This window comes from Sander lucioperca, chromosome 3, assembly GCF_008315115.2.
Source record: "Sander lucioperca isolate FBNREF2018 chromosome 3, SLUC_FBN_1.2, whole genome shotgun sequence".
Taxonomy (NCBI): domain Eukaryota; kingdom Metazoa; phylum Chordata; class Actinopteri; order Perciformes; family Percidae; genus Sander; species Sander lucioperca.
In genome coordinates, this window is record NC_050175.1 from 25757714 (window position 1) to 25782410 (window position 24697).

Sequence of the window (24697 nt, forward strand, 5' to 3'; positions counted from 1 at the left end):
TTAATGATAGTCATCTATGTGAAGACACTGATCACGTTAATGATTTCTCATTATTAATAATTATCAACAATGACTTAAGGTGGGAAACAGATAATATCAATATTCAATTTTCATTTTTAGAACAGGCCTGAGGGCTACTCATGTGGTCCTTGGGGGCTACCTACTGTGTTGGTGACCCCTGCTCTAAATCATCTACAAAGTCAACCTTTTCAAAATACAGATGTCTAAATCCTCCAAAATGTCATTTCTGTAAAGGAAGGAGCGATACCTTGAAATTAATTTTTGATCTTCAGCGACTTGCAATGAGGGTTACCATTCTGCCATCAAAGAGCCTTACATGTGAAAAAAATGTTTGAACTCCTGGATATGTCATTCCATTGCTGACAGATTATTCATACAGTAATGAGTAATATTTCTGTTTTGTCGCCCAATGTAGTAAAATTAATATAGAGCCATCAGTGGATCTTGCTGTAAGAAGACTTAGACAGTACCATACATCCCTAGTTTTTATGATTGGATGATAGGTTAGACACTGTAAATCTTAGAGGAGAATTCTGATATTTTGGGAAATAAGCATGTTTGGTGATAAATTAGATGATATGGTTGATATGAGTTTAATCTCTGTGCATATGTTCACACTAGTTTAGCAACTTGTTTTATTCCTTCTGCACTAGTGTGACATGATATTACATAAACTATTGCTACTATCATTTATCTGTGCTTGCAGGTTTCTTCATCAAAATTACAAAGGAATAGCTATCGTTTTGGCAAATGCCATTCATACACGTCTTCTCAAGTAAAGAGAGCTTAAAGCTGCAATGGGTAGAATGCAACAAGCCAGAATTTGCAGTAGAGTGAGACCTCCAGCACTCCCTTTACTCTCCCTTTCACATGGGCAATGCATGCACAGAACAGCCAATAGGAACGCTCTCTCTCTCTGAAATGACCTGTGATTGACCAAAGTCACCCATGACAGCTAGATTTTCTAAAGCCCGAAAACAGAACCAAGAGGAGCTGCAGAAGTCTAGTTTTATCTCAGACCACTCACATTACAATATGCTGTAAGATTATTATGGAAATTCTTCCCAACAATGCCAAAAATAAAGTGCCTACCACAGCTTGAGGTGGAAGTGAAACTTCCTCCAAATGTAAGAAACCCACATTCAAAAACACACTTTAATTTGTAATAACCATAAATATAAAACAATATAGCCTCTGAACAGAACCTAAGTCAACAGTATGTGGTGTGGTTCAATCTATACTGTATGTCTAGATAAGGATGGTAATCTTTTAAAGAACAATATTGACTGTTGTCTAATAAGTATTTATGTTTTAGTTGCATTTAACAAATTCCTTTCCCCAAAAACCAGACCATACGACCATTGGGTTAAACATCATCAGCTCGACAGAAGAGACAACGCCATGAGTGAGTAGAGTGTCCCCAGTTAAGACAATCTGTGATAACAACTAGACAGAGAGGATTGAAGGTGTAGATGTTTAGGTTTTTTGTTTTGTTTACTTGACTTGTTTACTTTTGGGTTGCAATGTGTGCCATTAATGACTGTGGGGTACAGGTGTATAGGTGAGGGAGGGTGAAACAAACTATATAGGAAAACTTGACAAAAGGTGAATGTAAATTGAACCTGAACAACAAAAACAGCTTTGGAACTTATTTTCGTGCTTGTTGTGTACACTGCAGCCTCTCTGAAAGGAGACATATATTTCATCAGAGAAACACCACTGCAGACAGCAACCTCAGAAAGAATTATTAGAGACTAAATCACCCAGCCAAACATGACGGACAAGGCTGATAGCCAGATGTGCTTGGGTGCCTTCAAGTTGGCTAGGAAGCTCAAGGACTGTACAGTAGAAAAGATGGCTCTATAAAAAAGTGAAGCTAAAACTCCGAAGTACTGAGAGCCACAGTATCTGGGAGGAAAAGAAGGTGATAGAGTTTGTCACAGAGTTAGAGGGACAGGAGGAAGAAATACAGTTTCTTCACAAACAGACAGAGCACCAGAAAGAGACCAGGGCAAGGCAGGAGAGAGACAGACGGCCATATCCCTGGAGGGAGGTGGAGGCACTTAAACATCGTCTGGCAGACACGAAATATATACTCCAGGAGAAGACAGGCCAACTGAGAAATGTTTGAAAGAGGTGAAGGAAGAAACCACAAAGCTGACAGAGCCTTGCAACAAGTACACCTTGAGGTGAAGGTTGCCACAGAGCCCCCAGATGACAAAAAAACAAGAAAAAATAGGAAATAGCTTTAAAAAAAAAAATTTGAGGTGCTAAAGGTTGTATACAAAGATAGCAGCCAAAGGTTTGCAGCAGAACTCCACAAAGAAAAAGAGAAGAAAGAGGCTCTTCGCAGAGGAAATGAAAACAGATCTCAAGGCAGGAAAAATAACTTCATAGGGCGATGAAATCAAATGTAGAAAGTTGGGGCTGCTTAAGGTGTTGAGAGCTGAGAACAGATGAAGGAGGAGATTTGAATCCTGCTGAGAAACACCTGTGGAAAGCAAAAGGCATTTGAGAAAGAATGGGACGAAAGGAAATTATTATAAAAGAAAAGTCCTCATCCCGCCTGATCTCTAGGCTGAGGAATAATTATGACTGTTGTTTGTCAGAAGTGGAAGTAGCATGATGCTATATTATCTAGGTTAGAAAGAACCGGACCAACGTTAAATATTTTCTAAATATCAGTTTCTAAATAATATAGTCATTGAAATGATGTTAAAGGAATGATTGGTGGTCCTTGATTGACACTGATTAATTAATATTTCTGATATTTCTAATATTTCTGTTGTTGTTATTATTTGTTTGATTTATTTCCATTAGTATAAACACAAGACTAAATCAAGCCTATATTTTCAATTACAGTAATTTGACAAATACTACTGGTGCCTTTCATCTGCATTTACGGCAGTACACAGAAATTTGGCCAATTTCCCATGTTCTGTCAGGACACTGAGACATGGAATACATTTGGACTGAAAGGCTAAAAATGAAAGTATACTGTTTGTTGAAGGAAAATAACTACTATTAGTTTAAGCTCCTTTATGTCTGAGCTTAATATTATTTAAAATCTTTACATAAAAGTATACGGTGGCCGAGACGGTTCAACACAAATACAAAAGCCACAACACAAATACATAAGCGACAACGGAAGTGAGTGTGTTGCTGACAAACAGAGCCGGCGGAGGAGGAAAGTTCTTGTATGTTTGAGAAGTAAGTGAAACATGGTTCCTGGCTAATTATGATTACTGTCGCTATGTGATTGTTACAAATAAGCAATGTTGTTCAATATCTTTGTATTTTCATATGTATGTACTCTGCCATATAGGCCACAAAGGAAAGTGTGTGTGTGTGTGTGTGTGTGTGTGTGTGTGTGTGTGTGTGTGTGTGTGTGTGTGTGTGTGTGTGTGTGTGTGTGTGTGTACCTATTTGTAGGGTAAGACTGAGGACATGCAACAAAACCATAGACTGTACAAATGGTAATATACATGATGTATATATATTTGTTCATTTCATATGAACAAACCCTTTTACATGGCTTTAAATACAGTGTAAACACGAGTCCACAGTCTAAATTCTATTTATGTACTATTTTATTTTCCAGTAGTAAGCACGAAGCCAGGTTATGGTTTAAATTCTGGGTTTATTTCATTCAGACCAACCGTGTATGACCGTGAACATAGACCGTGTATGTGTGTATGTATGAAATATTACGCCCCTAACACTGTAATAGGCAACATATTGAAGGTAACACAATTAGCATTCACTTTAAACATCTGTTTACTATAACCATAACCACACACACACACACACACACACACACACACACACACACACACACACACACACACACACACACACACACACACACACACTTTCCAACCGTATCGAGGGAATTTGCCGCTGGGAGCTGATCAATAACCAGATGGATAAGGTTAACAAGTTACAAGCATGTAACAGTGGGATATAATATTTGTGTGATTTAAACAGCTTCACTAAACGTGACAAACTATAGACTTTAAACGTAGCACTTGCACATAAAAAAGACGCTGGGCGCCATTTAGATAACGTTATAGCTGTAGCTTAGCTTTTTTTTTTTACATTGCATACATTAGTTAAACAGAGATACAATGAAATAGTTTACGTACAATACTACCAAAACAGTTGCCAGACCTCTGTTACAATTTAACCAAGCCATGATAAACTGTTTTTATTTTTGTTACACTGAAAAATATTTTTAGAGGAACAAAGTAAATAAGAATAAGACTATTTGGTTTTACAGCTACAAATCTTGCCTGAGTAATATAAAAGTAATGGTGTATTAAAATGTAATTATATTTAGCCAGCAGAAAGCTCTGATGAATGCTTTTGATCATGTGTCCACACATAAATGTAAAATAACAACAGAGCACAAGTTTAATCTTGTGAAATACTAAGCTCTTTAATAGAGAAATAAAGGAAAATACAGCGCTGGACATTTGTTATTCATCACTGCCGGTGCTTCACCTGTGTTTTTTAAATTAGCATAATGGAGTTGGCCATGGCCTGGTAACACTGGTATGAATTGATGATCTCTTTCAAACTTTAGTTTCTATGTTTGTGGTTTGGTGAAACCGAGTTTGTAATACACTGGTGCATGTTGTTTTCTCTTGTGCAAATACAAAAGCAAGTGAATGTAATATCAATGCACGTGACTTTCTAATGTTTGCTAAATGTTTCAGACAGTCCTCATGCATACCAAACTGACTATATATTCCCATAATGACATACTTGCCAAAATTAAGGGTTATCAATTGAAGGTTACATTTCCTACAGGCCACCTATTATGTGTATTGTCTAACAATGAACTGTAATTTACTGTAACATGGAAATTGAAAAACTCCTGTATTAAATATGAAGTAAAATGTTGACAGGAGCCATTGCAGTCAGACAGTGGGTGTAATGTGTTGCATGCTAAAGGTTTGATCAACTATCTATTTGGGTATTTTTTGCCTTTATTAGAAAGCCAATGAAAATAAATGAAAAGAGAAAGATGGATGGGACAAAGGTCTCCGGTGTATTTGCATAATTTTCTCAACAAAACAGAACAATTTCTTGTCCTTACTGTAAGATGGCATATTGCAATTTCAACAAACTGTAGAAGAATTAAAAAGTTTTAATTAGTTGCACAGTTTAAAAACAAAGTTATGGATCTCCACTGAAAGACTTTTAAATTTCATGAGAGAAAGAAAGTAAAAGAAAGTTGGCTTAGTTCTCTACTTTTTATACACACTCGACTGACTGACTGTGTGTGTGTGTGTGTGTGTGTGTGTGTGTGTGTGTGTCCATGGATACAGCACTTATATTTCCAATGGCTGTGAATCATTCTGTCAGACTAAATGAGTTGTCTGATAATTAGGGCTCCTGCATCATCATGCAGTCATTGGTCAGTGCCAGACAGCTCCATCCTTCACAATTTTGTCTCATTCCCATTCAAGTCTCCTTCCACATTCACTCTCAAAGTCATTCATTATTTAGTTTTTCTGTCTATTTTTTGTATTTTAAGTTGCCCATTGTTTCACTAACATTAATCTCAGCATTTCATATCCTGATATTAGAATATGATTTATTTTCTGTGTGCTCCAGTGATCAGTAATTTAGAAAGTGGAAAAGGTCTTGTTATTCTATACTTAGAAAACACAACAGAATCAGTTTACTTGACATCAGTGGGCTTTTACTCATATGTCTTTGGAGATTGTAGTCCACATTAAATGCTTCTCATGTCAATATGTTGAAGCTGCAGCAATGATCACAACATCCTGATTTTTTACAAATAAGATGGAAAACACAGCTTTAGTTATTGCTCCTGATGTCACTCTCTCCATCAAAGACATCTTTCCCGTAACGATGTTGATCAAATTGAATATTTATTTGGTAAAATATTTCTATTTCTGTTAGCCAAACAATCATTAAGATACCAAAACAATCTGTTATATGAGCTAAATATTTGCAGTGAGTACTGGGCTAAGTGGGGGCATATAATTTGATTTGATGGTTGTAGTTGTTGCACAGAAATGGATTAGAATTGTATCTCAAGTGGTTGTTTTGTTCAAAGTAGCATCTTAGCCTCCAAATATCCACCTTCAGACAAGTCATCTCTAACTTGTACTTCTACCATCTATCCTTTTTTTTCTTGAAATAGCAAAGATACACACGTTTTTTTTTCTTCTTTCTAAAAACAAATAATGGCCATGTTTGCACTTTTGTTCCTTTTTTTGTGAAAAGTCGGGGAGACAATAAGAAAGACAAGCAATGCATTGACAAATCTGAGAAATACATGACCAAAGAGATTATTTAGTTTAGTATTTATATCTGCTTACATAGTCTAAATGGAAGTGCATCTATGGGAGTCAGATTATCTTCTGTCCTAAATGAGAGCTCTACAACAAAACCAAAAAAACAACACACAATAAGATATTGATCCGACAAAGACTTTCACATGAGCAGAGCGTGATAGAGCTACACTCTATATCCATCTAATAATTATTTTCATATTCAGGCTACAATGCTTCAAGATGCAGAAAAATCAAGGCTGTTGAAGACTTTCTAAAGATTATGTAGTTTCCAACTATAAATAAAACAGTCTTTGCCCACTAGTTGGGTAATAAAACCACAAATTTCTGAGTTCAGTTTAAATTAGTGAACACTTAATACTATGTACTGTAGACAGGATCTGCAAACTTGAGTGTCTCCTGCCTAATTTGTGTGGAAAATTTAATTAAATAATGAAATGTGACTGGGAGAAAACATAAGGCGATTTTTCAAAGGCAGCGCACTGTTTAAGAAAGTTTGTAACGCTTTGTATATAGCTAAAATCCTTAATTCAACTGACAGTTTTAGAACCATAGTTAAGAAGTACTTATTTGCATTTATATAAAATGGAGAAATATTCACAAATATTTTCACCAAGCTACAAATGAAACATGATGTCAGAGCAAAATCTCGAAATGTGTTTTTACAGACAAATGTGTAATATGGATAAAAAAACAAAAACATATTGTGATGTATTTACTTCTTTTGTTATTTGTGTTGTGAAGAAAGACATGTATTATATATACTGTATGTGTTGTTATCTTATGTGTCTTAGTCAGATAAAGACAATTATGGGTGAAATGTGTTATATGCTCTATTCTGCATCATTGTACTGTGGAAATAAAAAAAGATTTTATTATTTTGAGCTTTACATCATGATCAAACTACACTTATATTTTGTATAGTAGCTCTTCCCTCAAACTAATCACCACATGATTGTAAAGTAACATACGCATTTTTGTTTGTTTGTTTAATCTCATATTCTTTTTGGCGAGCACAAGTGGAAATGACAGTAAATGGAGGGGATGAAAGAGAGTAGTCAAGTCTGTGACACATGGGATGCAGCAGCAGCCAAAAACCACATTTCTCGCTCTGTTCCCAGCGTGCCCATACTGAGGCCTCCTTTTGACAGAAATGATGCTGCCAACATCCATATTCATTATCACCATGGCTGCTACAGAATTGCTGTGTTAATGATTAATAAATGGACTCATTTGTGGAATATCAGCCTATATAAGACCAGTGCATTTGTGACACACATTAACACATTAAATTGATTTATTTTTTGATTGTGTTGAGATGATGTTAATGAAGCCTTGATTAAAACTAGTTGAATTCTCTAAATTCTAAGAAAATCTGCGTCAGTGTTTTTGCCTCTCATTTATCTGTCCTTTAACATATACATGTTTTGTCCAATTTAATAACATGATGGATTTTTAATATGTATTTCATAAGTAAAAAGTATCTAGAACCAAAAGAAATAAATTTAATTTACTAACTTGTTCATACAGTTTCTGCACATGGGAACTAACGTTATATTATTGGATCAATAGTGCATAGTTTTTGATTGCCTATGATAAAACCACAGGGAATCATAGCCGACAGCTCAGGTGGTTCTAGTGTAATGTTATATGAATTGGAGCCAGTATAGCGTGTCCTGTTGCCTTGTCAGTTTGTTCATGGCCCAACTATCACAGCAGTAACACTCCTTATCTGTCTTTGACTTTTCTCAAAATATTTGAATATATTGCTCATTATCCAGGATGAATTCCATTCATGGAAATGCTTGAAAAGCTAGTTATTTATTTTCTAAAGTGGACAATTCATTGGGACCAATGTTTCTAAATCAGACAGGTTCAGGATCAGGTCAGGCAGCCAAGGTGTCAGAAATTCTGACACCTTGGCTGCCTGACACAACACCACTTCTTCACTCTATGTTTTAGATGTGTATTTAAAGGAACATAAATGGTGTAGCAAAGTCTATATGTTTGGGAGGAATGGGGATTGGGATATTATAGTACAACATGAAAAAAATCATCTCTCCTTACACCCCTTCTTGAACTCTGGGATCTGCAGACCAATTGTTGCCCCCAGGGCAAAGCTTGAGAAAGAGGGTAGGGCAATGGGTATAAGGGCTCCACCATTGGAAATAACCATTGGGAAGCAGACAAACTACCACAGTGTCCTGTTTTAAAACTTATTTCATTTCACTAATTTCACTCAAAACACATTTTTATAAAATGGCTTTTAATTAGGGTTTTTCTTTTTGTTTTATGCTTTTATTCATTGATTTATTTTTAAGATTCATATTCATTGTTTTTTATCTATGTTTCTATTTCTTATTGCATGTATTTTCTGTTTTTGGTAAAGCACTTTGTAAACTTGTTTTTGCAAAATGCTATGTAAATAAAGTTTATATCTAAAATTAATCAAAAACAGCTGTACCTAAGCGAATGTTTGCTTGAATGTCTCTGAGAAAATTAAAAGGATAAATAATTTCAGATGTCTACATACACACTTCCTTGTGTGTGATTATTCTAAATGGGTTAACATTCTCATATTCTTTCTTAAACTGATTCACCAGAATAAAGACATATATATTCTAAAATATTCTATTATGTTATGTTTGAGTGGTGTACACAATAATCAACAGCTGGGAAACAGCATACTGAGATTCTGAGATTTGCGATACTCATTATATGAATTTATGCGATCTCTATACACAGTGCAATCATTTCTTTACCAATGGTTCTTTTGGAATAAAGGGACCTCCCATATTGTATGACGCACCAAGGTCCAAACAAACAGAACAGTCTGTTGTCTCCACAGGTCAGACACAGACATCCTGTACCTGTGGTTTTGTGCAACCTGAAAGTGAAAGATAGTGGTTTTGAAAGAATGGTGGATGGAGAAAGAATAGTAACAAAACTACAATAAACCCAGTGTCATTCCTTAAGCAACCAGGTAGATTTAGCAGAAACTGCATCATACTGACAAGCTCTCTCTCAATAATGGGCTGGCAAATCCATAATATAACTGTCAACCACATTATAATGGGCCAGTGTCAGTCTCGCTTTTATTCAGTGAGAGAATGTGTTGTTTTTTGTAATGTTTGGATACCAGAAATCCATCTTTCCCTATTTCTCCACAACACACTAAGGCATCAGCTACATACTGATAGTGAACATGGCACCAATATGTGAATGGTAAACAAGATTTACATAAAGATGAAATCCTGGGGGATTTTTCTGCAACCTGCTCCTATTTAGATAAACAGCACTGAATCCAGAACAGGAGGGGATGTAGATTGAGGGGGAGGGGAAGAAGAATAGTGAGGGATGTATGCTCTCCATGAATGTAGTGCTCTATCATTCAACAATGACAGATGGTAGGACTATTGTAAAATGGATAGGAAAATGAATAGACCTCAACGTCAGATCTTTAAATATTTTGAATCTACCCTGAAAGGCTGCAGTGAGGAGCCAATGAAGTAGCACATGAAGTCGTCAGCACTCGTAAATACAGTAATATGTAATACTTTTAATAATGCACAGCAGCAGAAGGAAACAGACACTTTTCATAGGCTTTTCTCAGAGTTTCTGAAACATTTGTGGGTGTGACCCCTTTTAAACAGCAGCCAGGAACCTGCTCGTGATTACCAACCAGACAATACAGATCATCCAAACAACATCATCAAAAACCAAATACTAGTAGTCACAACCCATATGTAACCAACTGACAGGAAATATTGCTGACCGGTATGGTAAAAAAAAACATGGATACAGTTTTTTTTTTATTAGCCATACTAGCAGCATGGCTCTGGAGAGCAATGTCTTTCAGTCAGTCAGTTGGTCGATCCACTGCTTTGATCCAGACTAAAATATCTGTGTCTGATGGATTGCCATGCAATTTTGGTCTCCAGAGGATGGTGAATGAATGGATGATACTTTATTTATGCCTGGGGGCGTAAAAAAGTATGTCTTTTAAGCTTGTGCATGCATAAAAATGTGGAATGAAATTAATTATAATTTAAAAGGTAAAAGTGGTGGCGTGTTGTAAAGTTTGATGGCCACTGGCAGGAATGATCTTTTGTGACGCTTGGTGGAATACCTTGGGGATAAAAGTCTTTAGCTGAAAATGCATCTCTTCTCAACCAGCATGTCACGGAGGGGGTGGGAGACATTGTTCAGGATGCTAACCAACTTGGACAGCATTCACTTCTCCGTTACCACCTCCAGAGATACCACCTCAACTCTTCATCCAATCACTGAACCAGAATTTCTAACTAACTTGTCTCTCGCCCTCACGTTCCGGACCCAGCATACAGCAGCATAAAAGATATCGCTGGCCACCACAGACTGGTAGATCATCTTCAGCATCTTGTTGCAGACGATGAAGCCTCTGAGCCTCCGCAGGAAGTAGATCAAGTTTCTAGAGCCAAACCCTGCTGACTTTGGTGATTCCTGGCTTTCTAGTGACACCATCAAGTTGGCATCCTTGGCTTTTAGTAAAAGGTATTTTACAACTCTTTAAACTTTAATTTAATGCAATGAAATTTACAAAATACTCTAGGTTTAGAAATGAATGACGTCTTTGCCATTATACCAGCACTACAGAGAATCTATCAACTCTGATGGCACTACTTGGTAAAACCTTTTAGATGCTATGTTATGTGCAATAAAAGCTGTGTTGTCTGACCACCATTATTGGCTGAACACCATTACTGAATCTTGACAACAACTGGGGCCACCCTATCAGGTAATAAAGCAAATAACAGTTTTCATTTCAAGCCTGCAGATGAATCCTGAAATAGCTCTTATCACAGTCTGGTGCTGAAGACTCGGGCAACAGATGAGCATTCAGTAGTCGTTTAGATATGTTTTTGTTTTCTGCAGCAAGATTTAATCTGTGCTTGCTACAATCTGACTTTCATATTGCATGGTAAATTAAGTAATTTTACAACAGACGGATTTAATAAATGCTCATTATTAAGCTTGACAGCAGTCCTGAGGCTGTGGATAAAAAGTTGACAGTGCATGCATTACATTGATACTGCTTTTGATCTTTTTATGTGGTCTTCAAAATGTGAAATAAACCATTCTGTATCTGTCAATTCAACATACTTTATGTGTGTGTGTGTGTGTGTGTGTGTGTGTGCGTGCGTGTGTGTGCGTGCACACGCGGGAGAAGTATCATACATTGTACTGTAGTCTACATATTTAAATGTGAAAGGTCTCAACAACTACGAGATTGATTGCCATGAAAGTTTGCACAGGTATTCATGTTCCCCCCAGGATGAATCCTAAAGACATTGGTGATCCTCTGACCTTTCATCTGATGCCACCATGTGGTTGAAGTTTTCATTTACATACTTTTGTTTATAACCAAATACTTGCAAAACTAATGACATTCCCTTCAGCCTCACATGCATTTATTCTTAGCAATTGTTACTATGTTAACATTCAAAACTAAGATGGTGAACATAATAAACATTACACTTGCTTAACATCAACATGTTAGCATTGTCACTGTGAGCATGTTAGCATGCTGACATTAGGAATTAGCACATAGTATAGCCCCACAGAGCTATTAGTATGTACTCTTCTAGTCTTGTTTGTAATATTTCTTTCCAAGCTACAGTTCTCATTGCACACCCTGTTGTCCACAGAGGAAGAAGATCTCTTTTTGAATTTATTTTTCTCATGTGCTAAGGCTTTTATTATAAGGAGTCATCACAGGACTTGGTTTGATTAGGATCAATGTAAAACTACCGACATGCACATGATCTTGACTGCATTTGAATAATTGAAGTATTTTAATTTTATGGTTCCATAGGCTGGGATTCACAAGTAACTACATCATAATTATAAGCTGCATCCAACACAGTAATTTTGTAAACACAAATGTTTGGTGATGGCTCCCTTGTTGTGAATTCATTAGGCTGTTACACTCTGCATTTTTTATACTGAGTTATTGCCATAACTTTAACAAGCAGCCCTTTTAGCCACTCAGTGGTTCATTGTCATTCACTGCATGTTAGTCAGCATCAAAGGTTTGACGCACACATGGATGACGTCAAATAATAAACATTTCTCTGCATAATCAACAGGAACCAACTGATAAAAGAAAAGTTCATCAGCTGTGCAGAAAGGGCAATCAGGAAGGAGACTTTTACTTAAGCTCGCCAGTATTGTCATCTGTTTTGTGAATTTAGCTGGGAACTGGTCATACAACACAGCATTACTGTACATAAAAGGCAGTCATGTTCAATTCCCATCTGGTTTATTATTCACTATTTGGAACACATCTTACTTATAAGTGGTAGTGCTGCAAACGTTTTTCTCTCCTGCCTGACCTTTTGGCCACCCTGACATGATGGCAGTGGTATGGGTGGTGACTATTACAAGGAATATTCAGAGACTAAACAATTTCAAGAACGTTAATACTTTCTCCTGCTTTTTCCCATTCACATTTTCAGACAGATACACTCCATTTATGATTGAGCATATATTCACCCTCACACATGAAATGTGTCATCTCACTGTTAAACTTTACCAAACCAAATATGAGTCATATTTTATGGCTTAAATAAATTGTGAGGAGATGGCCAAATATTTAGCTTGCTGTATGTGAAAATACAAGCACAATATTTGTAGACCTTACTTCTGGTAACTTTTTCAGTGATCAAAATGATTCACACACAAGGTTTTAGTATTGCAGTTACACAAAAGTATTTTTTAATCACAATTTCCTCTGGAGAGGAGTGAACCAGGCAGGGTTGGATTTCAGAGACAGACTATAGAGCAATGGGTGACCTCCACTACCACAGAGAGAATAGTCCTCTCACGTAATGTGCTTCTGGGGGCCAAGTGTACAAATGTTTTCATTTCAGCAACTAAACAACACTGTGCATCAACAGATTTTACAATACTAAAACTTACTGGCAAGGCAAGTGCATATTCTTCACTGAACTAAACCACCGTTCTCTCCTGCTTGCTCTTGTTTTACTTGTAATGTTAACTGCAGTGTTTTGTTTTGTTCAAAACACACTTTGGCAAAATTCAAAAGTCCACATTAACAAATTATTAAGAGATATTATTATAGGAGATAATATTTTATGTGCTTTTCGCACAAAATTGCTAGAAAGAAAAGATGTAGAGTATGTATGTAAGAATGTTTGCCTATGTTGTACACTATTACTACATACATTCATTCTATTCAATTAATGTTAGGGAATGTCAAATAATGCACTTTAGGTCTCTATTACAGTAACTAAGTACGTTTAAGTTTTGTTTTGGAGATAAATACCTCAACATCTAAATGTTGTCGAAGGTACCACTGTGCTTTCTGAGTCTGCTTGGAGGGCTTTAGGGGGAGTTGTAGCTAAGATAAAAACTTTAAGAGATGTGGGTTTCTACTACTATATCATGCCTGTGTCTGTCCTGTGTTGGATTATGTTGCTGGGGTTTGGGGATTCAAAGTATATAAGGGATGTGAACAAGTCCATGATAGAGCAATAAGGTATTTTCTGGGAGTTAATAAGTACGTCCCTACACTAGCCATTAGACATCGGTTGGGAACCTTGTGAACTCCGCTGGGTAGTATCTATGTGCAGATTATGGAATAGAATTTTGGATATGAGTGACAGTAGATTATGTAAGAAAATGTTAATATGGGACATGCAGATGGGTGGGCCTTGGGCTGAGCATATCCACATGTCATTTCAGAGGACAGGATTTATTTGTCCCTGTTTATTTATTTATTTACTATTTTTTTTGTGGCTGTAGTTTTGTTTTATGTATGACATGTTTAGTTCTAGTTGGACAATTTATGGGTTACACTATCGTGCTGTGGCTGCTGTAATGTGTTTTCTTTATTCTTTAATTTGTGCAAAGTAGAGTATGTTGTATGTGGACATTGGACCAGAAGCTTTGGATGAAATGTCTTTTGTAATGTAATCATGTAATTCCGTGTGGGATGGGCCACTTAGTGGCATGACACGTAAATACAATATCATTCATTCATTCACTACAGCTGACATTTGATGTTATTTTAGATTTGACTGAAAGCACATTTAAATGTCATGTCCCATCAAAGACAACAAATTCAATTATCTACAGGTCATGAACACAATTCTTTTTTTAAACAAAGTAATGGGTATGACTTGCTCATTTGCTCTAAGGGCTGAAAATCTGTGCACAGTGTTGAAATGGTGTTTATTCAGCCTCAGGATTCAATTTGTTGTCTTATCTTGTTCAAGCCAAGACAGTGGATAAGCTGCGGAGAGACACTTTATATGTTGGTCTTATATTAAATTAAAATGTTGAAATAATTAAAATGCTTGCCTCTTCTACACATTATTATACTGACGACACTGGCTATGACACTCCAAAGAACTTAAAGAGATACAGTATGATGCACTTTCAGTAAAAGCAGTACAAACATCTACCTGATATCCCGACATTGCATTTATTTCAGGTCAGTGGGGAACTTCAAAATAAAGCTGCTTTGTTGCTGACCAGCAAGGCTACCAAAATATTGTGTGGATGTGTGCAAGTTGCAACTACTGGCAAAACATTAAAGGTCAAATCAATGGGTACAGCCTTTCTGGCAGTAAAACAGCTTACATTTGCAATGTAGAAACGTTTACCACACACAGAGCACAAAAAACACAGTATTATATTTGTAGAAATGTTAATGAAGAGACCCTGTGACTCACATACAGCACACTTTTGTTCATTCATCCATTTTGTTAAAAGCTAGTATAATGCTAAAACGCTCAATGCACAGCAGTACAAAAGCAGGATTTGCCCTCTCTGGCAGCGGGTCATTTTTCCAATGTCAGACAACCGTTTTTCGAGGAGACAAAGAATAAAACCCCTGTTGCATAATAACAACTACAGAGAGATACACTAATTCAATGAAATGGTAATTTTCTGAAAAACACTAAAAGTAATAAGATCTTCAATGATATTCATTACCCAGACCTTTTAAATGAGAGGTGAATAGCTGTTATGCAAGGCGGAAATTCTAAACCTCGCTGTTGGTATTTCTGTACAAGGGAGAGAAGCAGAGGCACATGACATACAAACATTGTGTAACAGGGTCAATATGTGCTGCTTAAATTACCCAGGATTGTTTTAGGAATGTGGAACACCAGATTGCTATCTTTCAGTCCACAAACAGCATTTAGGAATGCGGCCTGTTTTCTGCAAATCCCTAAAATTAGCTTGTTTTATTTGACTGAACTTAATCAATAAACTCCTACAGTTGTCTTGTTGCTTCTGTCTCATCTCTGGTATACCTTCTTCCAAACACAAAGGGTACCTTCCCTATGCTGTACCCAAAAACATTTAACATTAAAGCTACAGCAGCATATGAAGATTGTTTGTATGGAGTCAAATCTGAATTCATTTATATTTCCTCTGTATTTGATATGCAATGCATGGTTATGTATAAGCAGTCCATTTGCTAAATTCAGTTTCTGCACTTTTTTCTGCACACAGCATGGTGATGCTCTGCTTTATTTGACACCTGGAGTACCACAGGAGTACACATTGGTGTGTACCTACAAAGAAGATATATCTTAGACACCACTTTAATAACTTCCAACCTGCCAGGTTGGTTTTGTCTGTGCTGACAGCGGCCCCTTATCAGTTGGACAGACTGTCAAGACAGACATCAAGTTTTCACAAAATCGGCCATCAAACCACCCTGCTATACAATCTCTCCTAAACATCCTGCATCAACCCTTACTGGTAGAATTAGATACTGTTGCTGCCCACACAAACACTCTCTCACACACTCACACACACACACACACACACACACACACACACACACACACACAAGCACGCATGCACAGACAGATAAAATCAATGGCTACCTACCTCCACATGAGGAAGTGATGTACTGTAGCTGGCCAATGGAGGAGTCCACCCACTCACAGGATATTCAATTGCAAGCATGTACGAATTCATCCTCTCTCTATCTCACTCATGTTCGCATGGGATCAACTACATTTACAAAAGCACCTTTGGGCAAGTATTGCTGGTGTGTGCACACCCACACATGTAGACCCAACATAGAAACACAGACTCACTCTCTGTCACAGAAAAACATCTCGTGATTTTTGTGCCACACAGAAATATTTTAAAAGCTGGATTTATGAATGAAATGAGTGTAGAAGAGAATGGTTCAGAGTGCACTTTCTTATATATAGAAACAACATTTTTGATCATTATTGGTGCTTATTTCTTAGAACTTAATCAGAACAGGTGAAAGTGCTTGAAATGTAATAATTTTGTAACTTTGTGTGGGAATAACAGATGCAGAAAGCAAACATTCCCACACACAGACACCTACAATCAGACACGCCCACATACAGACGCACAGACACACACAGAGACGCGCAGACACATAGACACACACACACACACACACACACACACACACACACACACACACAGAAACACACACACACACACAGCAGGCCCAGTTAGGAGGAGGACACAGTTAAGTTTCATAGCACCTACAATTATTACACTCTGGTCCAGTAGACCTGAACACCTCATATGTAATAGTTATGTGTAGGGGGGTGTACCGTGTGCAGTCATTGAAAATACGTTATTTGTTATGTCCTTCATAGAAAATGAGCCAAAGCCAATGAGTTTGAGTTAGAAGAAATAATAAATAGCATAATTTTTCTTTTAGCAAACATTGAAAACGGGTCCCACAGACCCGAACACCATACAAGGGTTAAACAAACATTGGCTGACAAATCACTTTGATGGTTGTAAATCAATTCTGTAGCATCACGGGGACAGCTAATGGAGCAAAACTGGAACATTTTTGGAGAGGAAATAAATCGATCTGGTATTTGCCTCCCGAAAATAAATAGGCTACCATTCACTCTTTGCACTTTAGTAATATATGTAGCATACAGTATTGAGCTATATCTGTGACTTTCTTTTTTCAAAATGAAACAGAATCAGGTAAGGAGTATGCAATTGACGTTGTGTTAGACATCACCAAGAGAAATCCGCTCATTAGGACAGCAAGAAACACATATATCAAATGCAGATAGGTGTCAGTTGTCCTCTGGGGGATCCTGACGTGGTAACAGAACAGAAAAGCTGTGTGGCTTTGAGCCATATACTGTATACAGTCTATCCTGTGTGTGTGCTTTATACTTTTTACAGGAAAGGTTCCTCCTTTAGAAAACTGTAGCAGCTGCTACGCTGCTGTTACAGTACATATGCACATATTGTAGGACTCTGCAGGGAGATGTAATCATGGAGTTAAAATATGATTTCATTACCTGAATTCTACGATACAAATATTAAATTCTTTCATTGATTTAAATGTTTTCTGCACAATGTATAGCCATGTTTGTTCATTCTGGTGATGTATACATTAAATAATAATACATTAATTTCCACAAAGGCTATTTTTCTTCAAGGTCACATGATGAATTTACTGTAATATCAAGGTGTAAAATTGTCTTCTTCTTCATTGAAATGGGAGACACTAAGATGTGTAAGATTTTTTTATTGTTTGCTAGGGGAACGATAAATCATAGGTAGTATTAATGTTCCTGGGGATGCAGAAAAATGGGTGACTGTGCCCGGGAAGTGTGTGTTGGTATGTGCTGTTTAATGGACTGACTGTTACACAGAAGAATAACTCTGAAACAGATGGTTACCTGAGTGGGAAAGATCAGTGACAATATTTCCTGCCCTTTTATCTGCCCTTGTGTCATGTAGTTTATTTATTTTAGAAGGAGAGAAGTTGGCAGCCACCACCACTCAGAAGTGCACACAAAAACACAGCTTGTCACTGGAACAGGAGGTGGAGGAGAGCCTGACACTGATGGTGTGTGGTGCTGGAAATTAGACTATGATTTGTTGATTTGTTGCAGAGTATACCTACCTCAATACATTCAAATGGCATGAGTACATTTTGGGAGTTATGGTTTGCTTAATTTGGCTAACTCAGACTGCTAAAATAGGACTAATAGGACTAAAAAATTGATTTTGCACGAAACAAGGGCTGTGAACCTTGTTCCATCTCTCAGAGAGTAGTCACACTAGGACGAGATCGCTTCATAGCTAATAAAGACAGGAGGAATGATTTCAGCAACCAATAACTCTAAACTTACTTATGGCATGGGAATTTGTATTAAGATGTACCGGAGATAATACAAACCTATCCTATGCTAAACCATCATAATGATCCTTCCTGCTCCTCCCCGAGAAGGCCTACTATGAGCCCCTCTTGTTTGATACCTAAGTTATTTGCCCTAAAATTACATGTTTTATATTGGTTGCATATCAATCTTACTATGTGCACATACACATGCACATGCATTAGTATATCACTTTGGATTTTATAAATACATGTATGAATAAAGCCATTCTGGACTGATGAAAAATTGCATCTGCCATTTGCAATTCATGTAACATAACCTCAATTGCCTTTTTAGTACTTTAAACTAAATATACAAATAGCAATTTGTATATTTATATTTTGGAAAATGATTTAAGTTGTAGGCTACTGTATCAATATAATGTACAACGTAAAGCCAATGGCAAGAGTACCTTAATGTATTATATTAAACAATACACAATGAACTACCAATGAGAGGCATATTATAGAACACATTATACAATTTACAAAATTAAATGTATAAACTTAGTTTAAAAGAAATTATTTAGATATCAGTTAAAGAAATTGCGACACTGTTGCAGGCTTTTTGGCGAGGTAGACTGTCACCACTAATTGCACCAGGTGTGCCTCTGATTGTTGAGGTAAAAAAGCTACAAGCAGCTGCAACAGCGCTGCTTTCTAATGTAACCCCACATCTTTGCTGACAGTTTTGCGTAGCCTACTTTAATTGTCTTTCAAACCATTTTTTTGCCTCTCGTGCCTTATGTTTTATCGCACCCATTACACTGTGAGGAAAAATGTATTTAACGCTCAACTTTTCAACTTCTGACGACTCCAACATGTCAGGTGTTGACCCTCAGAGACTGCAGGAGCTGACTCACCGGTCCGTCAAAGTAAGCATAATTATCGTTTTGGGCGCGATGATCACTTTGGGAAATATTGCCGTTCTCCTGGTTATTACTTCCTCCGTGGCTGGTTGGTCAAGAAACTCTCGGTACTTTCTCCTTTCTCTCACTGCTGCAGACTCTGCGTTTGGACTGGTGGTCATGCCCTTGAATCTCTGGGTGAGTCTGCTAAAGGACTACACTGAAGGGCCAGACGCTCTTTGTCATGTCGTGGCCTTTTGCAATGCCACCGTCTACTCCACCTGCATGTATACACTGGCCACGATAAGCCTGGAGAGGTACATTGCAGTGTTTTACCCGCTTCAATATTCATCTATGTTGACAAGAAAAAGGACACTGCTCCTGATTGCCTTCGCCTGGTGCTTCCCTCCCTTTCTACTGTTGCCAATATCATTTCCAGATGGCATCATCGAGGTTCATTTTTCTACTGCATCCCTGGTCTGCAATCCGTCCTACTCCACAAATGTTGGATACACCCTAAGCTTGACCTGCTTTATATTTTTCCCCTGCTCCATCATCATGACATATGCAAACCTGAGAGTGTGGTGCGCTGCCAAGAGACAGAGACTGAAACTGCGCAAATACAACTGTGCGCGTCGCAGCAGACACAATGTGGCATCCAGAGTGCTTGTGCCTGTGGTGGTAGCCTACTACACCTGCTGGACACCCTGCATGGCAGCTATGATCTACAATGGTAAGCAATGAATCAGTGGAAATACACATTTATAGGAGGTGCAGTGGGGGAGGGGGGAGCTTAAACAATAAATGAAAGGGCCTGCCATAGGTGACTCCCTTATTCTTCTGTTAATGTTGACTCTTATTAAAAAAATTGCTTCTAACATACAGCCTATTTGTCAAAGTGGATATTGGTGAATGAATACTGGATGGATGTCTAAGACTTTCCTACAGAACCCAATTCCCTAGCATCATGATAAAGGTTCAAATTTACCTGCTCATTAGTGAGAACATCTTGTTTGGCTGCAGTCTGCACATTTACCACGTTTTGGCTCCTTTTCACTCATTTACTCAAATAATTTAATTTAGTTACTAAGTAAACTAATACAAAGGGGCCTAGAATCATCTGAGGAAGTCATATCTTGAAGAAAATTAGAGAATATTGTAGCTGATGCCTCCTGTTGGTGTATATCTAGACTAGATAGTGTTAACTGTTGTGAAATATATGAAAACTGCTCTTGCATCACACTTTTTTGTGTAGCCAGGTTCTTTAATTATACTGTGTAGTATAGGGGTTTAGAACGTAAGCTCCTTATGCCTACCCAGTTGATCTTACAATGACTGAAGAAGTGCAAAATTATTGTGCAATGGCTACATGTCATCATTGTGTATGTTTTTTTTTTAGCTTTAGTTGGAGTAATTGTTCTGCTTAAATCACATTTCTGGGTTCAAAGGTAGCAAGAGAACTCAAGTAAGTATTTGAATATCTACTGTAAGAATAATTTGGTTTAAAAAAAATTTAAGTTTTATGGCTATTTCCCCCCTCAACAAATTTCTCCATCGATTTCAGCTGTGCCTGTGAGAAATAGCTGTCAGAGCTATTTATGTAATTCTGGGCATGGATATACTGATCCAGGGCCAGCTGTATGACTCAGGCCATTTATTTATTTATTTTTTATAACTTTTTCTCGTTTTCCCCCAGCCACGTGCTGTCTTGGAGTAATCAAGACTGAAAGTGTAGTCACAGCTGAATATTTTTAGAAGTGATGAAGACGTTTTCCAAAGAGGGCATAATTCATCTGATATGGATGAAAATCCCTGCAAAATGAAGCTGACAGTCTTAACTAAAACTTCAAAGTGATCTGCTAGTGAGCCTCACTGTAAAGTGGTTGCTTCCACTCCACCAAATCTACCAGTTAATTTTGTACTTTAATTGTACTTATAATGTATCAATTTATAGACGTGTTCATAGACAAGCCATAGCTAGACTGTGTCATTTGTGACCCTTTCATAAAAAAGGTCAACAACTTGTCTCATTCAGAAGCCGCTGTCTTGTGTTAACTGTTGCCTTCTTGCTCCAGTTAAATCCCCATGTTTTCTGCCCCACAGCAGTCTCAGGAAGCAGCGTACCAGAGTGGATTGAGTTTGTGGTGGTATGGCTGCCGACCTCCAATGGTTTCCTCAACTGCATCTTCTACTTCTGGATTAACCGAAGCTTCCGCAGGAAATTCCACCTTGTCCTCCAGAGGCTGGCTCTGGCCCTCTGCCCCAAACTGGCTGACAGCCTAGGGTACTGCAGCACTTCAAATACACAGTTTGTGTCAGGAATTCTAGATAAAAACAGTGTCTATGAGCGTTCTTCCAGTGTATCCTCCACCTGCACCCTGTTGAGTTTGGCTTAGGACATCTGCACCTGAAGAGCACCATTGAAATGGACATAGTCAGTGACCTCTGGTGTTTTGTATTGTCGGGTCAACTGAAGCCAAGTTATTGACATATCCCAACATAAGGTATCAAGGGTAAGTGCAAACAGGTTGATACTAAGACAGACTATGATGGCAAGTACTTGAAATAACCACTACATCATTGTAATCTGAGTTATTTTGATTATTATACATTTTTCTTATATTTTATCAATTTGCAGTCTAAAAATAGTGTTCAATTGAGCGGAACACAGGCTCAACTTATAACTTATTTAACTTTAAAAAATTCTTTTACTCATGCACACAGTCTTGCCAAGATTTAATTTACTGTTAGAGATGGCCTCTTAAACCACCTTTTAGTTGTTTTATAGTTATCAACCTTGTCTGTGCCCCAGAAATGCCAACCATTATTCTGCATACAGCTATATAACCAGTCTTTTTTAATAGTGTCAGCTGTTGCATAATTACACTTGTTGCTGAGGTCAAAAGGTTGAACTTTAAACACGAAACTGATATTTAGACTTTTATTCATGAGACATTTGTGAACTAACATCACTATCCGATTACGGACACTTTGAAGGATTGAGGCCATCTACCTGTTCTTCAATTTAAACAGTGCAACAAAGACCTTGGTATATAACAGCTAGAAGAAGTTAACCTTTGAGTCACAGCATTTGAGTGTAAGCAAGGAGAAAAGTAATTATGCAGCTACGCTGTAGAAAGGTCACCACATTTGTGCCAGCAAAAGATAACTTGGGTAAGCTGAGGCTGCGGTTGTTTATTTTGAGATATTAAGCTCATGAGCATCCTCTCAGTATCATCTACTACAGGACTACTGGACTCAACCTGGCAATGCCCATGTCATCTTTGTCTGAATAGAGTTAACTGCCACAGTGAAATGTTGATTCAGATTTAAAGTCAATCAAGAGTATAGTTTTCCAAATACATCAAAAGAAACTTGAAATTCAGAAACATTTTATGCAACTTATTTTAGCCTTTGGGTTGCTGCTTGGTGTCCCCATCATTCATGTTTGTGCATAATGCAAATGGTGGCCCCCTCCACGAACTTGTAGAAATTATTAAAATGTGTTGAGCATTAGAAGGTCTGACACTAAATTATGTGAGAACAATGACCAACTTAAATGAGCTTTGTATTCATACATTTTGTTATGTTTCTAAATTCCTAATTTTATAAAGAATGAACAAGTAATGTTTGATAATGTGTTGGTTTATGGATAATTTATGAAATAAAGTATTATGCCTTTGAATTGTGTCTTCACTTAGTCTGATTTAGATATTTACATTAATCTTCATTAGTGAAAATATCACATTATTGCATTACAGAATTATAATGGCGTTAGTGTTTACGAATCAGTGTGATTTATAATTCCCCGGAGTCCCTATGTTGTTTTTTTCGCCCAGCATGTTTCCTGGGATTAAGGTGGCACCAAAATCATGGTTGCAGCTGTCGCCGTGGTCCTGCTGCATGCCCTGCTATGCCCTGTTACACCCTGCTACGCTCTGTGGCGCCCTGCAGTGCCCTGCTACATCCTGCTACGTCCAGCCATGTTGTGCTACGTCCTGCTACACCCTGCTATGCTCTGCTGTGCCCATCTACATCCTGTAACGCCCTGCAGTGCCTTGCTATGCCATGAACTACTACTAGTTCTAGTCATAGTTCCATTATCTTTATTGTGACTATTATTGCCACTATTCATCACACCCCCAACCGGCACCTTCAGACATCGCCTACCAAGAGCCTGGGTCTGTCCGAGGTTTCTTCCTAAAAGGGAGTTCTTTCTCACCACTGTCACACTAAATGCTTGCTCTTGGGGGAATTACTAGAATTGTTGGGTCCTTGTATATTATACAGTGTGGTCTAGACCTACTCTATCTGTAAAGTGTCTTGAGATAACTCGTTATGATTTGATACTATAAATAAAATTGAATTGAATTAGTAGGCCACAGCAGGTGTATGTACTGTATGTATGTCTGTGACTTAATTTCTTGAGTGAATTTATTCCTTTCATTGGGTCTGAGTCCTTCAGAAAAAAAGGATTTTAGGCAGTTGTCAAAGCTTCAAAACCCTCTCGGGATTCCTTCTGCAGACAGAGAATTTAACACTGACAAATGTATCGCTGCTTCCATGGTATCATTGCGTGCGTGAAAACAAAGCAGGAATTTGATTTTACTATGTCTCAAGTATAACAAATGATACTGAATATGTATTCCACAAATAGGTGACCTTTTTGACTAAGTGAAACCACTTATCAAACATCATGTTTATTCCTGCAGCATCCAAACTAAGTGTTTTTCCAGCCGTTTGAGATTTTTGCCAAGCTAGTCTCCCAGGACATTGGAGTGTTGTGCATTAGCAGCCTCAGCCCTCTTTGAGGATGACAGATAGAAATGATAGGCGATCCAGTCATGGGGAATGATGTCTATCTGAGGGTTTCATATACTCCGATACATTTAATTTCTTTTTTATTTCTTTGTCATGCCAAACATTTTTCCCATCTGACATGGGATACAAGACACCACTATTTAACATGCATCTTCTGGTCTCACACATCTACAACACATTTCTAAAACTTACTTTGGCTTACTATATAACAAATAGACAGGAGTGCAAAAACAGTACAGATGTCAGTTTTGTCAGTATATTGTCTCTAGACATTATTTCAAACATCTCATTGCATGTAGTATCACACTATCACAGTAAGAATGTTGCATGGTGTCTTTCATCATTGCATGTGTTTGCCACCATGTGTGACAGAATTGTTTATTGAGTTCACTGCTGTTCTATGCCCATGAAAACTAGGAACACGGCTGAATTCTGCGATTAATTTATTAGAGATAGTGCACAGGTCAGAGTAG

General features: G+C 37.6%; 1 protein-coding gene across 1 annotated transcript; it reads left to right on the forward strand.

Moving 5' to 3' along the window:
* Window positions 1–19128: 19128 nt before the first annotated feature.
* Window positions 19129–23088, forward strand: zgc:162592 (uncharacterized protein LOC561993 homolog). The gene is made up of 2 exons (XM_031276628.2): window positions 19129–20136; window positions 21507–23088. The coding sequence occupies exons 1-2, from the start codon at window positions 19335–19337 to the stop codon at window positions 21797–21799; spliced, it is 1095 nt and encodes a 364-aa protein (XP_031132488.1). The 5' UTR covers window positions 19129–19334; the 3' UTR covers window positions 21800–23088.
* Window positions 23089–24697: the final 1609 nt, after the last annotated feature.

What these genes read in the sequence shown, in the direction of transcription:
- zgc:162592 (XM_031276628.2), top strand. Translation starts at nt 19,335, where the DNA reads ATGTATTTAACGCTCAACTTTTCAACTTCTGACGACTCCAACATGTCA. An exon ending in GGCAGCTATGATCTACAATG is followed by an intron (nt 20,137 to 21,506) that starts GTAAGCAATGAA and finishes TCTGCCCCACAG; the next exon opens with CAGTCTCAGGAAGCAGCGTA.